General features: G+C 39.4%; 4 protein-coding genes across 6 annotated transcripts in view; 2 read left to right on the top strand and 2 right to left on the bottom strand.

Moving 5' to 3' along the window:
* Nucleotides 1-20: 20 nt before the first annotated feature.
* On the bottom strand, nucleotides 21-7,366 carry LOC147758740 (gem-associated protein 7-like). The gene is made up of 3 exons (XM_086977302.1): nucleotides 5,272-7,366; nucleotides 1,651-1,819; nucleotides 21-415 (listed from the first exon to the last, which is right to left on the bottom strand). The coding sequence occupies exon 3, from the start codon at nucleotides 405-407 to the stop codon at nucleotides 21-23; it is 387 nt and encodes a 128-aa protein (XP_086833428.1). The 5' UTR covers nucleotides 408-415; nucleotides 1,651-1,819; nucleotides 5,272-7,366.
* On the top strand, nucleotides 1,901-5,055 carry Xpac (DNA repair protein complementing XP-A cells homolog Xpac). The gene is made up of 5 exons (XM_022788424.2): nucleotides 1,901-2,110; nucleotides 2,646-2,840; nucleotides 3,181-3,306; nucleotides 3,500-3,657; nucleotides 4,049-5,055. Exons 1-5 carry the CDS (start codon nucleotides 2,010-2,012, stop codon nucleotides 4,198-4,200), a joined length of 732 nt encoding a protein of 243 aa, XP_022644159.1. The 5' UTR covers nucleotides 1,901-2,009; the 3' UTR covers nucleotides 4,201-5,055.
* LOC111243206 (uncharacterized) lies at nucleotides 4,513-24,187 on the bottom strand. Of its 2 annotated transcripts, none has more exons than XM_022788426.2 (5): nucleotides 24,072-24,187; nucleotides 23,649-23,714; nucleotides 21,907-21,988; nucleotides 21,051-21,177; nucleotides 4,513-5,464 (listed from the first exon to the last, which is right to left on the bottom strand). In XM_022788426.2, the coding sequence occupies exons 1-4, from the start codon at nucleotides 24,130-24,132 to the stop codon at nucleotides 21,057-21,059; spliced, it is 330 nt and encodes a 109-aa protein (XP_022644161.2). In that variant the 5' UTR covers nucleotides 24,133-24,187; the 3' UTR covers nucleotides 4,513-5,464; nucleotides 21,051-21,056. The 2 variants fall into 2 exon arrangements, with proteins under 2 accessions (XP_022644161.2, XP_086833429.1); XM_086977303.1 differs by lacking the exon at nucleotides 4,513-5,464 and adding an exon at nucleotides 10,887-18,954.
* Nucleotides 8,172-24,207, top strand: part of LOC111243201 (uncharacterized) — a 63,203-nt gene continuing 47,167 nt past the window's right edge. The window contains exons 1-3 of one of the 2 annotated variants that reach the window (XR_015319052.1): nucleotides 8,172-8,399; nucleotides 8,632-14,424; nucleotides 14,834-14,973. The gene's annotated coding sequence lies outside the window, so the exon portion shown is untranslated. Of the gene's footprint in view, nucleotides 8,400-8,631; nucleotides 14,425-14,833; nucleotides 14,974-24,207 lie in introns of those variants that run through there. The other variant, XR_015319051.1, reaches the window with a different exon arrangement.

Genomic DNA, 24,207 nt, shown 5'->3' with positions numbered 1-24,207 from the left:
ACTGTTTGCAAATTTCCAGTCTAAACGTCTTCGAGACTTGTGCCCTTGGATTGGTTTCTTAAGTTTCTACTTGTGCTCTGCGGCTGTCGTTCTCTCTCGTTGTCGTCGTAGTCCTCTCGATCTGCAATCTTCTGAGCGTCCGTTGAGAGCTGGTCGATATGAAACGTGATGGAAATGATATCACATGTACGCAGAATAGCGTTGGTGAGTGTGCCGATTGGAGTAGCTAATTGCGACACGCCGAGATGCTCGAGACCAAGGTCTGCGGCACGAAGCACGCCTGTCACAGGTGGACCGTCCACCATACGAACGGAACAGGGGCAGGCCTCGCTAGCTAGCGAACTCAACGTGCGGAGAAAATGAGCTCGTAAACGAGATCGCGCCAGCACCTTAGCCGAATCGCTCATCCCAAGATCTGCAAGGATGGGCGTGTAATATACGGTAAAGAAAAACCGGAATATCCATGAATACGACATCGTCAATACGCGATATGCCGATGGAAATTTTTAGTAAAAGATGGTTATAAATTATGTTTGTAAATGAAACTACACAAAATCGACAATTTTACGCCTCTAAAGACAAATTTGAATAAAAAAAAAAGCAGAATTGAAAAAAATTGCACGGGGAGTACAGTTTATCAGATAGCATACGATAAAGAACGAACGATTAACTCCGAAACGCACACTTTGTATAGCACCGTCTTTAACTTATTTGAAATAGTACAATGCGATATACCATTCGTCCAATTACGTATTTCTGTCTTAAAACACGAATTCTCAGAGCATATGTTAAGAAGATTGTCGGACAAATTTTCAACGTACTCAACAGAAATGAAAACAGCTTTAAAGGACACAATAGAATTTTCTTTTTAAACTTGATTAGTGCGCATTTTGGGGCGCTTCGTTTCCGGACGCAAAGTATTGATTGCCAAAATACACAACATAAATACCACATGCACGCTGGCTTCTGCCCATATACGAGATAGGAGCCTATCAGAAGAATTCATACAGGTAATTCTAAAAATATTTCTTATTTTGCTAGCATCCTCTATGTCACTGACCTACTTTTTTGCATGGTGTTAATCAACTCGAACTTTTCTACATACACATTTATTATGCTTCATAGCATAAATCCTCAGTGTGTGTTCACGATAACCAGGAAGTTGTCAACAATGATTTGCGTGAGCCATTCAACAATCAGACAGCAATATCCAACAACACCGTATGTTTTATTTGTAAAGCGTAAACCTTTTTTTATTAATCGCACAGTATGCATATCTGTTATGTAGGCAATATATGCTTCTACGCAAATAAAACAAGGCTAGCCTAAACTATTCCACGCAGATATCAGTACCAATTTTCTAATGGAGCATTCGCCCTTCAGCGAGACGTGTTGTTGAAACAATTCACTTTTTATCTCATTTGCCTATTTTGTGCTTTCAGACGTTATCCTAAATTATCCACTTTGGTTTAATTAGGGGATTTATATTTTGTTGATCTCTAGATATGTTTAATTTGACGTAATTTCGTTATACACTGAAATATGTGAACACTAATAATATATAAATTTTAAAAAAATGATGTTGAGGGGTAGAAAAGCATAAATTTCGACGGTCGAAGTCCACGATCGAGACGTTCCCATTTTGCTCACCATTAAATTTTGTAGCGTTGAAAACTAGCACTCAACGAACAACACTTGAAAATTCACTTAAATTTCTATCCAATTGGAATTGTAAGAACCTCGATCTTTCGACTGCCAAGGACCGGAGTTTAGACGTCAACACCATGCGGGAATAGAGCTGAGCGAAATTCGTCACAGTCTGCAAGGATGCCATGCGCGCGAATTTTTAAATATGTCAACAAATAATATACTTTGAAAGCCTACTGTTTTCTAGCGGCAAAGTGAGATAGATCTATGAAGTGAGTGAAGTGTATGTGCCGTGTCCCATTATGGAATGTCTGACCTGACGTTCATGTGAGGTTCGCACCTGAATACTATATCCTATTACCATGATGGATAGGTTGCCAATCGAACAGCAAAAACTGATCGAAGAAAAACGCCTAAAAGCTCTAGCTCGACGAAATGTTACCAGAACAGCCCAACTAATACAGTAAGTACATAAGAGACTGGTAGCGCAAAACGCAAAACTTGTAGCAGCAAAGTCACGGTAATATAAACTTCTAGGTGTATTGGTCGAGTTACCGCGAGCGCTATCGATTTGTAGGCAGTTGTTTTGTCTGACCGTGTTCAGACGATAGTTGATCAAAGCCGAATCTCACTGCGGCGGGCAAATGCTAATTTTTTTGGCCTCATCAATCTGGTCAAATCTGGAGTGAGACAGTGAGCGAAGTCAGATTCATTAAAGAAATAAAGATTTACTGAAGTGGGTAATATCTGCAGGTTCCGATTTCACCCATTGAATTATGCGACCCGCTGTATGTGATGCACTTAGCGGGCTGCTAATATTGAAAGCATAATAACATTCATAATGGTAAGAAATAACTCATCACTGTATGAATGTGAACCTTCTATAAGCACATTAAAATTTTACACATTGTTCTTATGAGAACTCTTTAATTATTATCAATTATTTACAGCGAAAGTTATGGACTATCTATAAGTTATGAAATTGAATTCTGTTTTAGGTCAACTGTACGGGTGGAACAACGAGCAGGCAGCTCCAAACTCGGCAATGGGTTTTTTCATAATGGTGAGGATGTTGTGCCAAAGAAATTTAAGGAAACACCTGAAGATCTAGTTCATTGCATCGAGTGCAATAAAATGTTTCTCGAGTCTGTAGCACGGGTAAAGTTTAACTTGAACGTTTGTGATGAGTGCAGGTAAGTTTTGTTATATGTTCAACCGTTTACCATTTTGTTTTGTCAATGCAAATAGTAAAAATCATCACTTTTAGGGTATTTGGATGGGATACATGGTTGTCATATGCCACATGACACAGTAATTAAAACTCATCAGCCTTGTGAAAGACCGATTTGCATTGAAAAAAAGTCGCTTCCGTTTCTGATGAATAAAGACTATAACAATTTTTTCAAAAAAGCGCGTCTCGTCATAATTAGTTTTCTATGTTCTATGAGCTCAAATACCCCTGGCAGGAATATTTCGAAAACGCATTCTTATGCATATGCTTAATACTCATAAACTCACACATCACAAACTCAGGAAATCCAGTGAACGCTATAGGTTCGTGCCTCGTACAGAAGCGAAGACGCTCTTCAAACTAAAAGACTGCGATATTGATTCACGTCCTCCTCCATTGCCATTCCTCTCCAAACCAAACCCACACAGGTAGGCGACAGATCTCTGATGTGTGTATATATAAATAAGTAGAACATGTTTTGTGACCTTGTTTTATCATATTAGGCATTCACAAGTTCTGTTATTATACTTGAGCTTCGTTTATAAATTAGTTCCAAACAGCTCATTGCCTACCTATATGGTACGTATTAAATCCATTGTGAATAACCTTGATATATTACAGAGAACACGGTGCCCCTATGAAACTCTATTTGTTTAGCCAACTGGAGGAACGGGCCCTTCTCGTGTGGGGAAGTCTAGAAACCCTTGAAAAGGAACGTAATAAACGTAGGCAAGACGCTAACAAACGAAGAAAAGCAGGATTTGAAAAGAAGATTAAAGGTGAACTTTCGCACATGCTGTTCATTTAAAATGTGACACCTTAGTGGCCATGCAATATCGAGTCTGTCAAAAAATATCAACGGTGTGGTAAAAACCGATCCAGACTTTGATGAAGACATTTTAATTTGTTGAACTGATATTAACCCAGGTATAGCCTCGGTAGATTTTAGTTTCAGAAAAACTACCTCTGAGGTTAGAATTAGCTTTATTACAGCAATATCTCGAGTATTGCAGAAATAGGTAGCGCTATCTTCCGTTGTAATCAAACAATGAGACGTCGGAAAAAAACAGACTAATGAGACGAAAGTCGGAAAGAATATTTATTTATTCAAAGATGCAATATCCACTACAAATGATAATATTTATTTCGATCTTTCTGTCTGTGCTTCAGATATGCGACGTGAAATGAGAGCACAATCCTATCAACCTCCAACAAGTCATGAACACACTTACGGAACGGAGCAGGCGGACCCCGATCTAGAGGATGGATATTTCAAAGAATGTACTTCTTGCGGACATCGTCTCAGTTACGAAAAGATGTAACTGACGATGTCATTATTATCCATTAAGATTTATGTGACTACCATGATTCGATCGTAGTTATATTTTGATTACCCAACAAAACTAAAAATCAAAAAAGCAATCAGTGTTTCTGCATGAAAACTTCCTTTACTTAACCTAAATTTCCTAGGACTGTCTCCCTTTTTCCAGTCGAATCTAATATTGAAACGTTAGAAATGTCTGAGATGAATGACTGTATTAACGGCAGCAAATAATTTCTTGATAGCCGGCTAAAGAAGGAAACACTTTTTTTTTATAAGCTCAGTCTTATTTATAACTTTAATAGACTTTAAATAGTCTTAGCAAATATTAATTTATAACATTTTATTGTGTTACAAAAATATATAGTCAGTTATATGTGTAATAGTTTTGGCTATAGGTAGTTAGTGTTTTTCTTTAATATACTGCAGAGAAAAATCACATTACCTTATCGTAATGTAAGTAAAAAAAGCGGTGTAGTAAAACGCATGTAAGAATGTTAAAAAAACATGCAAATATTAATCAAACTCATTATGATTTGAATCGGTACTCTTTAGTAAATAGCTATGTTGCTATATTTTTATGTGCTAAACTCTTACAAATTAATTGTCTAAAAATAAATTAAAAATATTTATTTAAAGAAATCACTATTACGAACGGAATTAGACAATTTTACCTCAATAAATACTGTTTCAAGCTAGCAGATTTTCTAGAAAAAGTTACCAATTGTCCGATAAAAAATTATTCATAAGAAAATTCTGTGAATATTTTCGGTATACTGGGACTAGCACAGTCTACGGGTTTAATTTAGCAAAGAACATGTGAAATAAACATTTTTTTGGAGTTAGCTTATGTGAATCAAGTTAACTTTTTTAATTCCTCTGGATCCGTTTATTAGGTGTATGTGTTTTCCTAAATATCCATACGGAAATATAATGCACAAAAATAAAGAAGAAGAACTCACTTAGCCGTTTCTGTCTGATATACAAGACCTACTTAGTTAGGTAAATACTTGCGTTGCCAAATTTAACACTAAACTTGCAACCTATAGTTACTACTGGTAACACCTTTTACCAGAGAATTGTGCTGAATTTTTAGACGATCCGAGTACAGGCATGGTAACTTCCACTCAACAAAGAATTTCCTGGCAACGGTTCTTCGGAGTCTATCTTTGAACTCTTTCTAGCGAAAGCAGTTTATAGCAGTGTGGCCTCCGTGGGTGGCTTCAAGGAGCTCTCGTTCGTGACATTGAGACTGGAAGTTCAATCTGTAGAAACCAACCGTTAGAGCAGTGCTTTTTGCCTTGAATGGTCGCACACTAGTAAATGCTTGACGCTACACACTAGAACATGAAAATGTGGCACTTCAAAGATGAGAAGTGTCCGCTTATGTACAAACAAATACCTATTTTTATTCGAAGTTTAGAATCACAAATAGCCGTAATTGCTTAATAGTGTCTATCGGGACACAACTCCAAAGTGTGCACAAGTGAAGCGAACCTGGAAAGCGGAACCTGTCGAATTAGCGGGTGACCATTGTATAAAAACAAAGCATTTGCTATTGGCTATTGGTATCTTTGTGTGAAACTCGTATGGGATAAACGGGAATTTGCTACTAATTTGTCATGACGTAAGGGAAACTTGCTACCTAGTGGAAAATCCATGATCGTCTGTAAGTATATTACGCTCGCGTTGAATAGCAAAATTTAACTAAATACGGGCTGTTGAAAGCAATATTTTGCATTATTGGAATAACCTGAAATTGTACTTTCAACTCATGTTCAACCACTTGTTTTTAAATATACACCCTTAATTTCTAGGAAATGCGCCATGGAAAAATTGTTCTGTAATATTGAAACGTCGAAACTAGTCAGGCTTCAGAATCCTGATAACTGAGTGTAACCCTGTACCTAGACTGTGTGAAGTTCTACGTGAAAGGCTTCGCCTTGTTTCTCTTGTTATTAATGCTGAAACTACATTGCTCAAAAAGGTTTCTTCCAAGGCTATTAATACTACTATTTTTTTTCTTTCTTGACTATTTATACATTTTTTGTATATGATTCTATCAAGTCTGTGCAACTTGAACCATTGAATGTTAAATATTTTAGATACGGATGCAACAGTTTGAGTTACTTGTTGCACCAGCGTCACTAATAAGATGTGTTTTGAATTAAAGTGTAACATGAGTTCATATAAAATCGCTTTAAAGCTTATTTCGAGCAGCAGTGTTCAATCGATGCAATTGGGACAAAGCACGCAACTGAAAATATGTTTTCAATATAATTGTTTACAAGAAGAGTAATAAAATGTTTTTATTTAGTGCTGTACTGTTTTCCAGAAGTAAAACTACGACTAAAGCTTAAAGCAACATGATGTGTGTTAGTTAAATAGTTATTCAAGAACAAAACCACTTCAGGCCACCATGCATTACAGCGACGTGTTGAGTCTTAGATTAAGGAAAAAAAACATTTTTGTCTCTGCTAACGGTCTTGCTAACGTAAAAAGTCAGCAAGGCCGTATGAACGCCTGAAGTCGGGTACCCACATTCAGTAAGGATCCAAAACATGTCCTGCCGTAATTTCTCTCTTACACAAAGACGACGACAAGTCTTCGTAGAAATGAAAACTTACTTTTATGTTTGTTTAAAACGGCTCTAAAATTTTTTAAACACCATTTAGGACCAGGGCAATGGTAGATTAATGAAGCGTATTTTCCAGACGAAGAGTCAATATGGCGTTAAGTAAATTCTCAGTGAGTGATCGTCATATGTTATATACATCCTGATAGTGAATGGAATATCGTACATGTCGGCAGAACCTTTGTTTTTCAAGTGCCATTTTTCGGCTATGGGACATGCAGCGAAGCACTCCAGAAGTGCTTCAGATCCAGCTGGTAAAAAAGAAAAACGCGAGCGGAAGCATGACCCACAGACAGAATGGAACACTGCCGCCACGTTATCCTTCTAATTTAGCTTAAAAAATGAAATGCCACTATAACATACTGAATTTCTTAGTCGCTCTAGATAATACCATGATATCTCTAAGCAATTTTACTACAACCTGTATATTTGTTGGTTTTATTATTAAAACAGTTGTGACAACAATTAAATTATGGTTTAATAAAACTGAATTCACAGATGATTGTAAATATGAGTCGGTTGTGTACACTATAGCGTACTACTTTTATTTTAAGTTTTTATTGATTGAACTAAATGATCAATTAGCAAGTTTTATTTTTTGAATATAAATTAATAAAAAAAATATATAAAATGACGTAGATAGTTTGAAGCTGATGGTTTGTCGAACTCATTTCCCAATTCAATGGTCTAGTAAGTTAATTTACGTTCGGTTACGTGCGTTCTAGGCGTTTGCAATTTGAAGCACTATCTTTTACATACCGCTTTGCAACAAAGTTAAATTCCTCAATGATTAATATGCTTTCTGAATTGCATTTAGAAAGCGGAAGCAATTTCTGTGCTATTAAGACAGATCCTCTGGGGTAGCAGTCATATTTTTAAGCTTCGACTGCGAGAAGGTCTAATGTAGTAAAGACAATAACACAACATATTTGAAAGCTTAACTATCCGAGTGCAAAAACACGATCTAGTTTATTTAACCATTTGGAATCGTCAATGCTAAGAAAAGCGCTTCTTCTTTATCTTTATTTTTTTATGACATTACATTCAAACAGCAAAAGGGAAGCTTTCCACGAAGTCTAGCCTGTTCATTCTCAGATAATTTGACTGCTTAAAGTGAATTCATCCTAAGATCAACATTGAGCAGAGAAATTATTGGAGAAGTGTTGTTTTTGTAGGAATCTCTCGGTAATATCTACATTTGTTTAAAATAACAGCAGGTGACTTTCGCCTGCTCCAAAGGCTGTAAACATTTAGATTTCGGCTATGCTTCAAGTGTGTCATCCTCCATGCTATATTAGCCACTCTATTAGACACTCTTAGCAGAATAGCCTCGCCAGAAATTTATGCATGCACGAATCCGTTGGCTGTTGTTATGTGAACTGCATTTGCCGTTGAATAGTCGGGCGTAATTTCTATCAAAGGTATATGCCTGTGTGTTATAACGGTGTACATAAATTCCGAAAAAGCCTATTAAACCGACCACAGGCTCAGCCTCCTTCCAGTTTCCAATACACTAATCGTAAATGGTTGGTTTATCATTGCAAAATGACAGAGATCAGTTTTCTGTAAGTGTACCACACAGTACGTGTGTCAATTTTGGATTTGCCTTTTTTTGAAGCTATTTTGCTATGTTTAAGACCATCAAAATGGAATCCTTGTCAATTACGAGCTATTACATCGCAATTATTCATTGGGAGCATAATTGCTATGAAATTAGGCGGATGCTTGGAATTAGAAAAATTGTCACTCGTTTTAAATGATTTTAAGGATACCTCCTATGTGGCTTATCTCTTACAGGTAGTCGTTGTAACATTATTACCTAAATTCAACAACCTGTTGGACTGTATACGCGTACATTCTCCGGCATCTCACTTGTGCAACTTGCTAGGAAAGGGCATAGTGTTCGGGGAAACATTGCCGATACCCTCTCCGTTAGGCAAGGAAGCTAGCCTATCCATTTGATAAATGCGTCTCCATTAAAAGGTAGTGCAATGTATCACCTTCGAAATTCATAGGAAGCATCAACTTTTTGATTAAATCGTATCAGCTAGTACAAATCGAAATTATAACCAGCTGTGAGATGGTGAATGGTGCTAACAATATGCCACATCCTCTAACATAATAATTAGCTGTTTTGCCCCGCCCTTCATTGCAGTCATCTGAGTATTTATTTATTCATATCTAAACGAAGCTAGATTTGTTTTTCTGCAGTCGTTCAATACCAGCGTGTGATACTAGGATTTTACCTTGCACGCAGTGCCTCACGTTTGCTCTTGGCTTTGATAGATACGTTAATTACACCGGTGACTTTCAAGCAGATATTTACGTAGAAGAAGAGCTAATGTGAGGGAGAGTAAGTTAAAGCTAAATGAACTGCGCAAGTAGGTTAATTCTTATTGTTTTTCTGTTTGTAATTAGGATGTTTGGAGTTTTGTTTGTAACTGGAAGGTTTAGAGAATCTTCTGAGAGGTCAATTAAATTTCAAAACTAAAAATAGGGACCAGAGAATAGATGATTTTTTCCGTTGTTAAAAATTGGCTGATTTTAAACGTGACAGGTTTGCTTGCGACTAGGATTTCAGTTTGAAAAATAATTGATTTCACCAACTGGACACCGAAAGGTAAGCCCGTGCAATATTTGTAAACCAACGCTAGGTTAATGTAATTCTGCATTTCGTACAGATAATGCTAGATATTTTTTTTCAGTAGCGAGGATAGTCACAATAATAATATTATGCGGTCGTGTATGATAACAGCATCTATCGACATCTACTAAAGATAGATTTTTTGTTCTCAATGTGCGCACATGAGTCAAGAACCCTATGTGTTAAATGACAAACTCCAACATTAATTTCAGAACGGTATTCATGCAGCTTCATAGCTTTAAACTATGAGCATCTGGTAACCTAAACGAAAAGGTCACTAAGAAATTATGATTAAGCTAAATGTAAACCACATTACGCAGCTGTCACCGTCAGGAAGTCTGAGTGAGATAGACACTAACAAGATGTAGACTCGATAGCCCCGTTTCGTAGCCATAGCTGTCAACTTATACAACCATTTTGTATATTGGTACGACCTCAACGGATATGCCGAATTGAAAGTCTTTTCCGGACTCTAGACAGTCTCTTTTTACTTCGATAATAAAACACAAAACCAGTTGAATCTACTACCAAATCGAATTCGTACCGAATTCGCTTCTTTAAAGTAAGTTGCCGTATATGAACAAGCGCAGTATTCAATGAGGAAATTGCTTTCCGACATGGGTGTTGTTTCCATCATGAGGAGCATAAAGAAAAAAAAAACATCCGACCGGAATATATTACTCATTGTAAGATAATTCTAGCCTAAGTTCTGGTTAGTTTAACTAGAAGTGACCAACCGGAGCTTTCCCAGAGAGAGGAAGGAGCATGCTCGACGGTCATCAATTTGCGGATCTTGTTATAGATTTCTGTTAGTTGGCAGAATGCGATCACAGCGAATATAGCAAATGGAGGATGACGTGTAAATGACATGGAATATGATCTCCATATAACAACATCACATTAAAGTGATAAGTTACTACTATTAAACCCTGCAAATTACCATACACAGAAATATAAATGTAATTGCGATTCGGTGAAGCCGACATCTCAATCTGTAGAATTGCTAGGGCCTTGGGTGATGAAATAACTCCCAGATTAATAAAAAAAATTAAGCAGTTTGAGATGGCCGCAGACGAAATCAACCTCGTGTTTCTTTGTTCTGCTAAGAAAGAAAAATTTATTGTCGTGTTGGGTTATGCTCTCTCACATAAACGATATATTGTGTCGAGTTCTTAACACGTTTTCAGGCTAATTTTTAAGTCCTGGTGAGGACGTTGGCGGAGCAGTTGAAAACACTTCCTGCACTGATAACCTTCAATATTGATTCGAGATAACTTGCTGATAGCAGAAAATGCGTAGATACGCATGACTCACAATCAACTTAACGGACGTCTGATCACCTTGCGACGTTTACAAAAAAACAATTTGCCTATTTAGATGTGATTTTTAATAGTTGACACAGACAGTCTTCAACAGACTCGAGATTTTTATTGCAATTTGAAATAACTATTATCCTAAAATAGTAATCTTCTTTTTGCGGAGAAATATATATTGATTATTCACTATTTGGATTTCATATATCTGTTTCTTTTTTGGTTCAAGTCAATATACAACTCAATAGTGCTTAATTTAGTCAAAAATTTTTATCACCACACATATCATTACACACAGTTAGTGCTTTAACCGGTGCGCGATCGACTGCTCCATCTACATCGACGAAAATTGAACGCGAATGACGCGGCGGCTTCCATGGCATCCGCTAGGTGGCGCCGTAGTTTCTGCCGCCTACGGCATCACCAGTGCTGTGGCGTTCTGTTTTCTAAAGGTACCACCGTCAGCAACCAGCTTCAGAGCCTTGTATTGTGCTTTTGTTGGTCCATACAGCGACTACCACCGGCGACCAGAGTCAAATTGTCCGCCTACATCATGCCGTCGACCTGCAGCAATGGACGACCTATCCAATATCCAACGATCACTATTATTCCTATACTTATTCTGACCGCTATGTGCTCTACGAGCACTTATCTAACTGCTATGTCCATTGAATCAATGCACTCTCTACGGCGCTGCCGCGCAGCCTTCAGCGCCACCATCACCCCTACCGTGAGCACCAGCGCGCCATCGTTGTTGTTATGGTTTACTCAGAGGAGAGTGGGAAGGGCAGCCGATAGGAAGATTCCTCACACACGACCTTAATACGCCGCCGAATAGCGAGCTGCTGTGCGGCGCTCACAACCAGCAGCCGGATCGGTGTCGCCGATTGGAAGAAGGGGCCAACGATGAACGGAACGAAGCGACGGCAGATGGTGAATGTCAAGAAAATACGTTTCGCTGCTGTTCGTAATAACTGAGGGACGCAGAAAGCGAAGCCAAAAAGAGGCAGTTCTACTGTAGCCTGGCCGGAAAAAAAAGATCCGCGAAAGCTGCCGGATAACTACGGTATGCTGCTTTGTTCGTGGCCTACACTTACTAGAACGATTGGTACTGTACTAGTATCGTAATTATAATAACAATGCGGCAACTAGTTTTATCGACATCGTTGCGCTTTTACTGACTCCTACAGTTGCTGTCGTCACAAGAAACTCCCAGCCAAAAGCAAGCATAGTTCACTAGCTTACAAATACTTCAGCACAGGTCAGCGGAACGTCATCCGTTCATTAAAGGAGGACAGCGACCACAAGCGGCGGCGGCGACAACGGCAACTGTGTCGCTAAGTCGTCGGACGAACGGGCAAGCGACAAACGACAAGGGCAGCGGCCCGCTAAAAACTACCAGGGCGACAGAACCGTTCAAGAGGAAGCCGACGACAGCTGAATCGACAAGCGTATAACACAAATAGAAAATACAACAGCAACAATATTAGAACTACTCTAATGACAACAGCTTTAACGAGAACAAGGTGAACGATAACGAGTCAAACAAATTTTGTGCGTTCGGAGCCGCGAACTTGTGTGTCGAACCGAATCGTTCGCCAATAGTGAAACCGCGCTTTTAATGTAGAGCTAGCTCCATTACGATAAAGTAGTTTGTCGCTTCGATCTTGCATAGTGTTGAAGTTTATCTCAAAGAACAGAGTAGTTTGAGACGTCGAGTTCTCAGCATGAAGAAGATCAGATTGCTACCGCTTCCGAGTGACCGTTTGGAATCAAATAAGAACACGACATAGTAAAACATGGACTGCTCATCAGCAATACGTACTAAACAAGTACAACAACAAGTGTGAATTGAAGCACTGTGCTATAGAAAGAGATATATTGCATAAGACGAGTGAAGCGCGGCGCGACGCTGAATCGAAAGGGGATAGCGTAACATAAAAAAAAAGACTAAAGAAGTGGATTGGCAACGAGGATAGCGGAGTAGAAACGCTAGAGATCGACTGTGTAGTGCCCATATGTGGATTTATCTTTCGAGTGTGCCGTCGTATGCGCGCCCCTCTACGCGAACCTGTGGAGAGCGTCGACAGCATATCACTAGCAACCAGTGAGTGTATGATTACTCGCTACTCCCCATTTGGTTGATTTTGCCCGGTCACTTTTTGGCTGGCCCACGAACTCGTCCGACGCGGAACGGCGCTGCTGTACTTAGCTCGACACAATTCCAACGCTGGCGCCACCGTTGTCAACGATGTTAACAACACGTTAATGTTGCATCGAAGAGAAAAAACAGGAGAAGGATAAAGACTGTTCGAGTCGCTGTAGCAATAGCGTCTGCGCCAGTGTTCGCATTCAACACGTTGTCGCCGCGTTTCAACGTTGGCAAAGCGTCGACCAAGCGGCGACTACTGACTGACTAGCATCCGTAATGATCCAATGTCGACAGGCCTCGCAGTCACGGTGCTGTGGGAAGCGATCGCGAGAGGACAAAATAGAGAAACAAATGAAAAAAAAGAACTGAGATACAGGTATAGTGGACATTTGAAAGCAAAACTGGTTTATTTGACAACAAACAAGTTAGTTAAAGTTAGTTGAGCTGAGCTTAGGTAGCAAGCGTCGCTAAGCGAAACAAGTAAGCATGCTACGACCGTTGGTGGTAAAACAAAGAATAGGACGTGACTGTGGTGAATATGTGGATTTGCGCGTAGAAACCGCTGACGAAAGAAGCATAGAATCCAAGTGGTGAACGTCCAAGAACCGCTGTCGTTGCCTCCACTGGCTGGAAGGTATCTTGTCGTCGTAGAGATAGTACTACATAGAAGCTGCCTACTGCTCGACCGTCAGCTGGACGTTGCTAGAGGAGGAAGACGCGGTAGGGCAATGGGGTCGGCGTATATACGCCTGTTCACTGAGATGCCCAATTATCCCTTCCGTTGATAACGTTCGGGCCAGTAAGATGCATAGTGCGCAGCTTTGTTTTTTTAGAGTTGTTAGCAAGTCACTGTTGCTACTCTTCTTGTTCTAATTGGCTATGGCGAGTCTACAGCGAAACATCCAAATGCAGTTGCTTGAAGCAGAACTAAAATCTCGATAAATTCAAATCTAATAATAAAGACGGTGCCAGTTAAGCAACCGGACTGAGCGGTCGACAATTCCTCTCCCGCAAAAGTCAAACACACAAAGTTGACGCCGTGCTTATGAGTACAAATTGCGCTTAGTGTTAGTCACCGACGGGTGCCTTGCAGAAATTTATTCGCGGAGCTGTGGAACGATATGAATAAAATTTTAAATGTTGTTATAAAGGTTAGAAAGTTCATTGGCGTCTTTCGTGTTTTCGTGATGTCACTATGAGGAACTACCGCTAGAATTTGGTTGGTTCGCGGCGGATCTGAGAGCTGAAACAGGTAGACAGAACGAGAAGGGAGCAAGGACGTCGTTGTTGCAAGTAGTGCTAGACGGTGACTGTGAGTTTAGCGAAGCAAATTAGACAGTTTAAACGAGACAAATTTGAGCTTCCACTGCGATAGAGATACGCGACAACACATTGTGACACGCAGCTTGGAAGGCACCAACAATCATAAAGAAAGGCAACACAATCCAACTTAGATCGACCTCTGTTTCAGCATAGTAAGGGTAAGTGTAAGAGGAGTCATTAGCATAAGCTATTATTTCAGCTAAATTCGTACTTGGAGGGCGCGCTTCTCACTGTTGCCTAAGATCCATGGATACTAAATAAGCCAAAATGCTGTTCAATTTACCACTGCATTGCGGACATACATCGTTGAAGCTGTATGGTGAATATTTTTGATACGAGAAAAATTATATCCTGTAGTGGTAGTAGTGTGTCGGCATTTCAAGTAGTCGTCATTCAAACATAGATTTCATCGCTCTATATAGTGTTCGGCACAACTGTCTACAAAGCTTTACTAGGCTGACTACATGGACAAATAACTAAATTCTAAAAAAAACTAAAAATAAAAAAAATTTAATGAAGATGTGAGGGCGGCTCGAATATAAACTAACGGAGCCTTTGTTCAAGTAGGACATCGGAGGAGGATGAACGCAATGCGACGTCGGTCGACCGTGTGAGGCGGTTGGCTCGGACTAGGGCAGCCATCTAGAGGGCCAAAAGGCCAGATTACTGTGATGAATATTTTGTACTTGCCGTTATCATTTGCGTTACCCTGCATGATGATGCCCGCACACATTATTGTATTCTAGTTGGGTGCCGCAGGGACGGAAAACGCCTGTTCGAAATCGTATACAGAAGCCAACAGTCCTTGCTAACTTGTCGATGATACTGTCAGAAGTGCTCTACACTTGTATATATAGCATATATATAACGTGTCAAACTTTAGGATCGCTTTGCATATCACATGGATGAGTTCGATATTGGATTTTGTCTCTAAGCGTTACACCCCATCGAAGTCGGCATTTAATTAGAAGTAAAATTTTAAGCGACAAACTGTCGTTCATTATCAAATCGCATTCAGTTTCCGCGTTCAACTGGCACTGAAATAAATATCTGTTCAATACAACCTAATGCATTAATTTTTCTGACAATTATCTCAGTTCTGACTTGCACACGTAACGATGGAGGTACAGGAGCGATTTAACAATTGTTCGCTGTGCTTGCTCGTGCCATACGTATGCACGTAGGCGCACGTATATATATGTTCATATTAAGCACAGTGTAACTAGGGCCACGACGACATGGCTGCGCGACATCTTCGGTTTGTCCCCTTCAGCTCCCTCGTGTTGTCCTCGAACATGTCAGAATTTAGTTTCAATCATTGCTGCGCTGACTTCCGTTTTTCTTCCGTCCTTATCAGAGAAGGACCAGCTAATGGAAAATATTTTCCCTTCTAGAGCTGTACTGACTGCACACGCGAACAGAATCCACTTCGGCTACTGCCATAACCACGATTGACGCTACCCTACATTCTAGAAGCAAGATCTCGTAGGGTGCAGTTTGGCATTTGTTGACTAAGGCTATTAAGGCTCGCTTTCGCGTAGATCGCGATTATCCGTTGTAGGTCGTACTGTGTGCTTATTTGTGGAATGGTATAAGTGGAATGGTAACACAAAATTATAAGAAAAGCAGCGTTTTTGCTCGACTTAAATCCACCCGACAAAGGTTAGCAGCACGAGATAGACACTAAAGGTGTTCTGTTGTGTACTATCTCGTGTGGAAATGAATGTTAGCCAGTGTGACACTTGGTGTTCTATTCGGGATAAATAGTTTGGATTGTTTTGTCATAACGAATAATACTGATTGACCTTCTATTGCTTTCACCGAGTAGCGCATCGATATAACAATCTTTTTTACGATCAATGATAAACGGGTGAAAATGAAATGGAAGTAAGTTTAACTTAAGAATTAAAAAATCCGAGTAATTAGTCATAAAAGGCTTGTACAAATCGAAAACAACAACTTTCTATATTGGCCGTGACATTTTTACAGCACTTGCCGATAAACATCCTACTGCAGATGATTGCAGCGAAAAAAATCTTTCTATCCCACCTCTAGAGCGTTGTTTGCCCTGTGTGAGATTACTACGCGGACTTCTACTTGAATGGGGTTTGTAAGACAGAAGACACTGGCTGGCTCAGGAACGAGACGAGGTTTTTGCACGTTATCAGCCCACTTTATCATCCTGGCTATTTATTTATAATTGATTGAAACAGGCGTATAAGTATAGCTTCGAGTTCCAAAATGATGTTTTTTTATTATGTAAATTCTTGCCTCGTCCAGTTTTATGAGTGCGTTATCAACCGCCTTAAACACGAGCAAGGGTTGCGAAACGAAAGCCATCAATCCGGTGTCGGCTGAGACTGTTGTTTATTGAAGACTTGCTAACAATTTAATTTCGGCTTTACGCCATTTACGTAGTTGCATGGTCGAAATTCAATAAAGATCAGTGAACTTTTGACACATGCATAGTTTGCTAGTATCGCGATAGACTAAAAACCAAGCCTGGATCTGGAAAAGGATAATCGAGTTCGAGGATAATCGAGGATAAACCTGGGTTCCGACATGAGAACCCTGTAGAAGAAGATTATTCTAAGCATTGATTGTGGTGAGTAGTTCTTTCAATGGAGCAAATCGGTTTCAGATTAGGTCGGATATAGCCATCATTTCTATTTGTTCATCTCCGATTTACACTTACGCGTTGAAGTCGTGATCTGTTTTCCATTTTAATTGCAATGGATAGGGCGTGAGAGGTGATCTTTTATTTCTACCGTATGTAATTTCGTTTCTTCAATCTGACGTCGGTTTCCTTTACATAACGGAAACCTTCATCCAGGCTGAGTTTAGGTCACCATGCGCCATTTTGTCGAATCGTTATCGATCGTCAAGTAACTCTTTCAGGCCGTATACATGATAAGGCCTCGTGTTTAAGGGATACACTATTTTTGCCGATAAGCAATCATTCTGCGAAAAGGCCAAAGCTTCGTCGCTACAACATAGTAATTACCTATCTAGAACAGTTAACGGCTGTTTCGCCTGAATGGCTATGAGTCTTCCGCTACTGTTTAGTAAACGCGTATAGTAATGGGAGTCGATTTTCGTTATACTTCAGTTTAGGAAGGGCAACTTCGATCGCCTCACCCATTGCCTTTCTTCTTGGGACTGAACAATCTTCCGTTTACGTAGAGTATAGAACCAATTGTCTGGTGGCAGATTCGCATTATCCTTACATCATCCAATATATATATATATATATATACTTTACTATACAGTAAAGCTTATTCGGATTTGAAGAGATTCGAAAGTCAGTGTTGTGTAGATAAATCCTTTCGAATGTGATAAACGTGTGCCTGAAAAAGTTGTGTACATGGACATTGGAAACTTCTAAAATAAGACACGCAAAGTAGGAATATCTCTAAGAATGCTCAGAAGCACATCTATTTTCTTTAACCAAAGGTGGTAAAATCAAATTAGAAACTTTCAGGTTTCTAATTTTTTGTCGATTTCTGTTGTTATTAAAACCAACATTGTCCAGTATTAAGTACTAAAATTCTAATACAAAGTTACTGTAATATCTTTATCTGTAGATGTACTATTGTCTGCTCAATTGTACAGCTACGCTTAATCAACCAATTTATTTAAGGTCTTGCTTGAAAGCCACCGTTAAACCGTTACGATGTGGACCTCCGTTATTGTAACGTTTCTCGATATGTTTTGATGCTTTATGGACTCTGTACAGTGCAGCCTGCTAGCTCTCTTCTCTTATCAAAAAAACTTTGTCCATTTTCCAGATGAGCGCTATAATACCTACATACCTCCACAGGTTATCGAACCCGACGAAGTGAGGAAGGAATCGGCAGCGCATAGCATATTCACTTTTCAAGAAGAAAGATTATTCTCAGCTAGAAGACACGCCTGTAGTGCACAGAGCAGATCATTTGTTGTTTTGCACTCCCATGACGGCCGCCGTTAAACCAATGTTCTATTGACTAATCGCTGCTCGCGGCGCCGTCTTTGTGGAGCGGTACATGGCTGCTACTCCTTTTGCTGTTGGCGTTGGTTTGTCTGGCGACCGCGGGCTTCTTGTTGAAGATGATTTTGCTCCTACCAGGCATTTGGGGCGGCGACGTATAGTTGCGTTCCACTAGCATATGTGCAGTGTCACCACATGCACTGCACTGCCGCGCCAATGCAGATCCTGTTCATCTCGCTGCAATAAACTGAGATGCAGTGGCGAAACCGGCTTGACGAGACAGGCAGCTTCTGAGGGCAAAAAGGATTTACTATACAGTTGCAGTAACTCACTCTTTTCGCGGGCTGTTCGTGTTGATGATCTTCACTGTCGTCTGTATTGCAGGGCGAAATGGGCTTTATTGTTGTTGTTGTTGTCAGAGGACTGTGGCATCGCAATTTTCGCATCCCGTCCATTTGTAGAAGCAGCAGCCTAAAATTATCTCCTACCATGTAAACGATAAGATAGGAAGGCTGGAAGGGATGGCGACGTTCAGAGGAAGCTGATAATTGGTTATTAGCGTCGTGTCCAGTTCTTCCAGAAGAACAGTTGTTGGTAGCATTGTCAGTAAGGTTCTCCGGTAGTAGCAATTTATTCACCTTAGAAAACAGGACAGGTAGTTGTGCGTTTTCTCCATTTCTGTTCCAATTTGAGCAGATTCTCGACTTTCCTAAATCTACTAGAAAAATAAAACGGGGGAAGGATGCGAATAGTAGAGTAAGATAGAATGAAACGACTGTAGTTTTTCAAGCTCAGGGAAAAAGACCCTGATTCTGAACAAGCAGATCCTGAAATATTTATTATTAATGTCTTTACATCAAGAAAAAATAGTGTGTATACTTTTCTCTAGGTAAAAATTATTGTTTTTACCAGAATCATACCGACTGGTACGTCGTAGACGAGGACGATACGTTATGTTTATATTTTGGCCTTGGTCTTTGTTTTTGCGTGAAATTTGTCGTTTGCTTTGTCTTGCTGAAATGCCGTTCCAGACAATTCGTTTTACTGAATATTTTTGTTATGTTTCATTATGGCTCGGAGCGCTTTCTTTGTCGTATTTTTCTTCACATGTGGGAGCAGAGATCGACATCTTGATTTCACGGTGGTTGAATGCCGGTCTCAAAAAATATTAACATGAAAGCTTCATGCGTCGGAACGATAGTGGTCTTATCGTTTAGGATGTATTAAACCAGACCTATTGTATCGACTACTGTATGATGTAGTTGTCGAGATTACATTGGATGTTGGCTTGTTTTTACATCGGTACGGGGTTAAAGAAACAGTAGATTGCAGGGTGGATGTCCATGGTTGCCCTTTCGGAGGTCCGAAATCCGGATAGTTTGCCCTTTGCGCCTCCTCAAGGCCACTCTCAGGCCTCGAAACCAGAAGACGACGTTGATTTGTTGCGCAGCCGTTTGGTGTTCTTGTCAAGGTTATTAGTGCTGCTTTTTTTTGCCATTGGATACAACAACATACCATAAGTGAAAATCTGAAGAAAAGGCAAGACAGCTTCGTGTTGGCTGAGCTCACAATGGGTCCGAAGAACAGGAGTGAACGTAAACATCTAGCTTGTGAAGCGGTATCTAGTCGTAGATGCGAAGTAGCCTAATTGAGCATCCCGACATGTTGCAAAATAGAGAAAGGTCGCCTGTTATTGAATAAGCTTCTCTCCGGTAAAAAAAAGTCAGTCAGTAATATCTATCTGCTCTGTGCATTTATTGTGGTTCAAATTTTGGAATTGGTTGGGCTCTGAAACTGAAATTGAAGAAGATGACTTCTTATCATCACGGGGTGTTATAGTATAAATCAGATCTTCTGTTGAGTTATTATCGATTGTTTTTTCAGTGTTTTTTTTTTCATACAAAAGGGCGTGATTTGTTTGTATGTTAATAAACTGTTGGCTTACAGTATCTTTAAATTTATCAGAAGTTTGCAATATTAGTATGAAACTTGGACTTTTGTTTGTCATCCAGGCTGTTACTTCTAGATATATGCATCTGGACACGAAGGTTTGGTTTCGAGCATGAACGAGCCACGAGCAAAAGAATTTTCAAATGACTGATTCAACCGAAACGTACACTGATCCTACTGTCTTTCAAGCAATGGTTGGTTTTGCATTACGGCTATCCTATCCAACTCTGTTCCAGGGTATGTCTTTTGGGGACACGTTGGCTTTATAGACCTTCTATCAGTTGAATAAAAAAGTCAATAGGCACTTTCATTGAAGTTCTCCTTTCCGCTCTTTACCTATAATGAAAAATGGTGTTCTCAATCCAGCTGAAGATTTACGCTCATAAAATAGATCCGGCCATGTTATAAACAGAACAGCCCATGTTTGCGGTTACAGTCACGTATTGACTTCCAGAGAAGATGTCAGCTTACAACATTATTAAGGACAGATATACGATTGTGTGTTTGCCACGACACCCACGCCATGTACTTACTGTTTGCTTTTGTTTGATATTGAGTTTCCTCCATTTGAAGTTACTGTCGCAAAGCAGACGAACAACGTTCGTTTTCTGACGTGAAATTTAAAATCTTTTTTTTTAAATCATTTGAAACCTTCTTCATTTCCAATCAGCAGAAGAGGATCTCTCCTATTCTCTTTTCTTGGTTAACCAGAGCGAAGTCGTGCCATTGAACGAAGGGCTTGACAAATTCGGTGTTCGAAAAATCACGCTGCGCCAGTGAAAAGTGTCGACCAAAAACTCGAACAAAAAGGTCGCACGCGTAGAGAGTCTACTATCATGAGAAAACAAGAGGAAGTTTACTTACTTGTTATTATGAGCTTTGTATGACATTATCTCCAAGCAGCATTATCATGCTTATATAAAACGTATATAAAACGAGCTTTCCGGAAAACATCACCGTGTTGAAGCACAAGATTGTTAAAAAAGGAGATCTGAAAAAGAAACATTCAAATTATAAGATATTTGGGGTTACAGCAGCTGAGCTGCATAGTAGAAATACATAATTTCATCTTTAGTAGTAACCGGTAACTTGCTACTTTATTGGATGAGTTTTTTGAGATTAAACGTCGAGGCTAGAATACCAAATAGGATTTATTAATTCTGTTGTCAATGGCTAAGCAAAATAGAGCCACCCAGCCGTTGGCGAATGAACAGTTTGCGACGATTTTATTCCGAGCGATGATTTTTCTAAAAAGTACAACTGGCTATTAGCCATTACAGAATCTCGAAACTTCAGCTTGTTTTACAGACTTGTCGCGTTTTTACTTGCAACTTACAGAAGAAAATTGCAGTTACGATTAATGTAAAGTGAGGATTGGACATTCAGATCGTAAATGAGACGCATCAGCGACCTCTTGATAAATATTCCTTTAGCCTTGATCCGTACATTGAGGAAGCGACAACCGAAAGGCTTGATACCATTAAAAAAAATAAAAAATCTAATCTCCAGCGGAACCTCCCTACTTTGGTCCGAATTGGATTAACAGAAAACGTTTTGTTCATGTAGAAAGCACTTCCTATTGCCACTGCGTCACTCAAATCACCAGAGAAGCCACTATTTTTATGGCAGAATTTAAGTTGGAAAGAATGAAAATTTCGCTTTTTATTCATCTCGGCAGCGTGCAGAAATCACTAAGCGTCCTTACTCTGCTCTGACGTACCTTAGTAGCTGAGCCTGTTGGCTCGTCCTTCTCTGTTCTTGAACTTCGTCAATTTTTTCGTTGTGACGCATTTTGATGGACCCTTGTTTTGGACAATAAAGCACAAAATCTGTAAGACTTGCTGTTGTTTCTTGAGGGTGTGCAAATGTATGTTCTTTGGTAATGACCGATAACATATGCTTGTTAAACAAAAAAGAACACATATCAACGAATGATGCACCTTGCGCTGCAGCTGTTTTTGGGCGTAAATCTAGTTTTCCTTACAATATTTCAGTAAATTAATGGTAGGAGACTAGACTCGATTTTCACTTGTGTTAGAAATAAAATTAATTACCATTATCATGGTAATTATGAACAGCTATGTATTCTTATCTATGAAGCGTAACAGTAACGCTCCTTCTGCAAAATACTCTTGTTACACCTTTTGTTCAGGCAGAAGAGGCAGCCTCAGTCATTCCATTAACAGAAATCTGGTAGGAAAATCGACCTAACCTAATTAAGCTCGTGGTATTTGCGACTCGATAACGATTCCGGCCACATAGGTTCGACGTTCCGTTAGCTTATCGCGTAATCAACACACACAATGCTTAGTTCCCTCGTGCATATGGAGAATATTTGCTCGTTTCAAAACCGGCCGAAAAGCGTTTCAATTCGGGCTAGCCATATATACGTATATATATATATATATATATATATATATATATATATATATATATATATATATATATATAAATGACCAACTGCCTATGGTTCAGTGGGTGATCTCACAATGAATGAATGCGTGTGAGTATGCTATTATGTACAAAAATTGAATAAATTCTGCAGACCTATGCATATATACTTTGCAAGCAGAATTTGCCCCGCAAGACGCAGAGTTAAGATTATTAAATTGTTATGTCCGAATAAAGCTGCCCTTTTATCGCTATAGATTTCTGTCTTCATATACAAGCACACAGATACTGCCAGTTTTCGTCCCCATTTCAGTCCGTATTCAACCTTTAATGTTTGAGGGGGGAAAATACTTCTATATTGGCAATATGATACTTCACTCCCAGCTCTTCGGCAGTTCTTACCAAGTATTTGGTCCCTGACGAGTTTTCATTGGATCTAGGCTGCCGTATTCCTTTCTTGACTGATATTCTTTTTATTCACCCTCGACATTCGACCATTTTTATATGACATTAACCAGCGCTGTCTGACGCTATCAGCCTTATTGTAAACGATCCCTCTTCGAGAATTAACGAATATCTCAGTGGTGACAGGCTACCTGCGGTATGGCACTTACGACGCTCTTCTTTATGTGATAATTACAAATTAATAACGGACGCAAATAGGACTAACAACGCGGTCCTATGCGATTAGGTACATGAACTGGTATAGAGGAGACAAAAGATGCATAGCATTAGAAATGCGAACTCTCGTCTCATATAGCTTCAACTAAGCTTAGTTAAATTCCCGTCGCCTGGGAACATAAGCTAGGTTTGAAACGGCATCGTATTTTTTAGGAGAACATTAAATATTAGTTTAAGTTGTTGTATAGGTTAAAGTTAATATACAAATACGTTAACATAAATGGTCAACGAAGGTTCCGCAATGAATTTTTCAGAAGTATATAGCACATCTAAGATTATAGCATAGCAATACTGAGCGGATTCGAAAAAGCATAAGAAAACTTGCAGCACCTTCTATATAATCGAATTTACTATTACTTTCAAAAGAAAAAGCCATTTCGTATGAGATACCTTTGCGCACTGGAATTTCAGTGGAGCCGTTAGTAGTACTCGATTCGAACAGCTTTAAGGGGCTCTCTGCATTGGCGTTGAAACAAAGTTAAGATCACCGTTTTTTCATTCTTAGCGGTCGAACAGAAGACTAGAATGTGAGCAACATGACTGCGTTTGGTGATTACAAACAAGTGTCCTACAAAACATCTCATTTGTGGAAATTGTGAGTATTCAGGATCGACATTCTGCTTCTCAAACAGACAGGACAATGAAATTTTTTAAATCTTTGGGATATTTCCCGGTTAGTTACATCAAAACTTGTGTTACTGTATATATTTCGTAACACAATACTACCATATATAAATGTATATATAATATATACGGAAAATATAACGTAATGACACGAGCAAACTACTGCAGCAGTATCACATATTTACTCACCTTCGCGCCAACAAAATATATTATTGCAGTACATGTATTTAGGTATGGACGGTTCGTCCATTTGACCGTTATCTGGCAGCCATAGCGCCGCCGATGATGTTGAACGCGTCGCTTTCTTTCAGTGGGTGCAGTACAA

Source organism: Varroa destructor, unplaced genomic scaffold, assembly GCF_002443255.2.
Source record: "Varroa destructor unplaced genomic scaffold, Vdes_3.0 BEIS01000001.1, whole genome shotgun sequence".
Classification (NCBI taxonomy): Eukaryota; Metazoa; Arthropoda; class Arachnida; order Mesostigmata; family Varroidae; genus Varroa; species Varroa destructor.
The sequence above is the reverse complement of the archived record's forward strand: the minus strand, read 5'-3'. Positions and strand labels throughout refer to the sequence as shown.

Coding starts and splice junctions, on each gene's coding strand:
- LOC111243206 (XM_022788426.2), bottom strand. CDS start 24,132: ATGGACGAACCGTCCATACCTAAATACATGTACTGCAATAATATATTT. Junction 21,989..23,648: donor TGAAATTCCAGTGCGCAAAG/GTATCTCATACG, acceptor GTCCAAAACAAG/GGTCCATCAAAATGCGTCAC. Junction 21,178..21,906: donor CAACAGGCTCAGCTACTAAG/GTACGTCAGAGC, acceptor TTTCTTTTTCAG/ATCTCCTTTTTTAACAATCT.
- LOC147758740 (XM_086977302.1), bottom strand. CDS start 407: ATGAGCGATTCGGCTAAGGTGCTGGCGCGATCTCGTTTACGAGCTCAT.
- Xpac (XM_022788424.2), top strand. CDS start 2,010: ATGATGGATAGGTTGCCAATCGAACAGCAAAAACTGATCGAAGAAAAA. Junction 3,307..3,499: donor TCCAAACCAAACCCACACAG/GTAGGCGACAGA, acceptor GATATATTACAG/AGAACACGGTGCCCCTATGA. Junction 3,658..4,048: donor ATTTGAAAAGAAGATTAAAG/GTGAACTTTCGC, acceptor TCTGTGCTTCAG/ATATGCGACGTGAAATGAGA.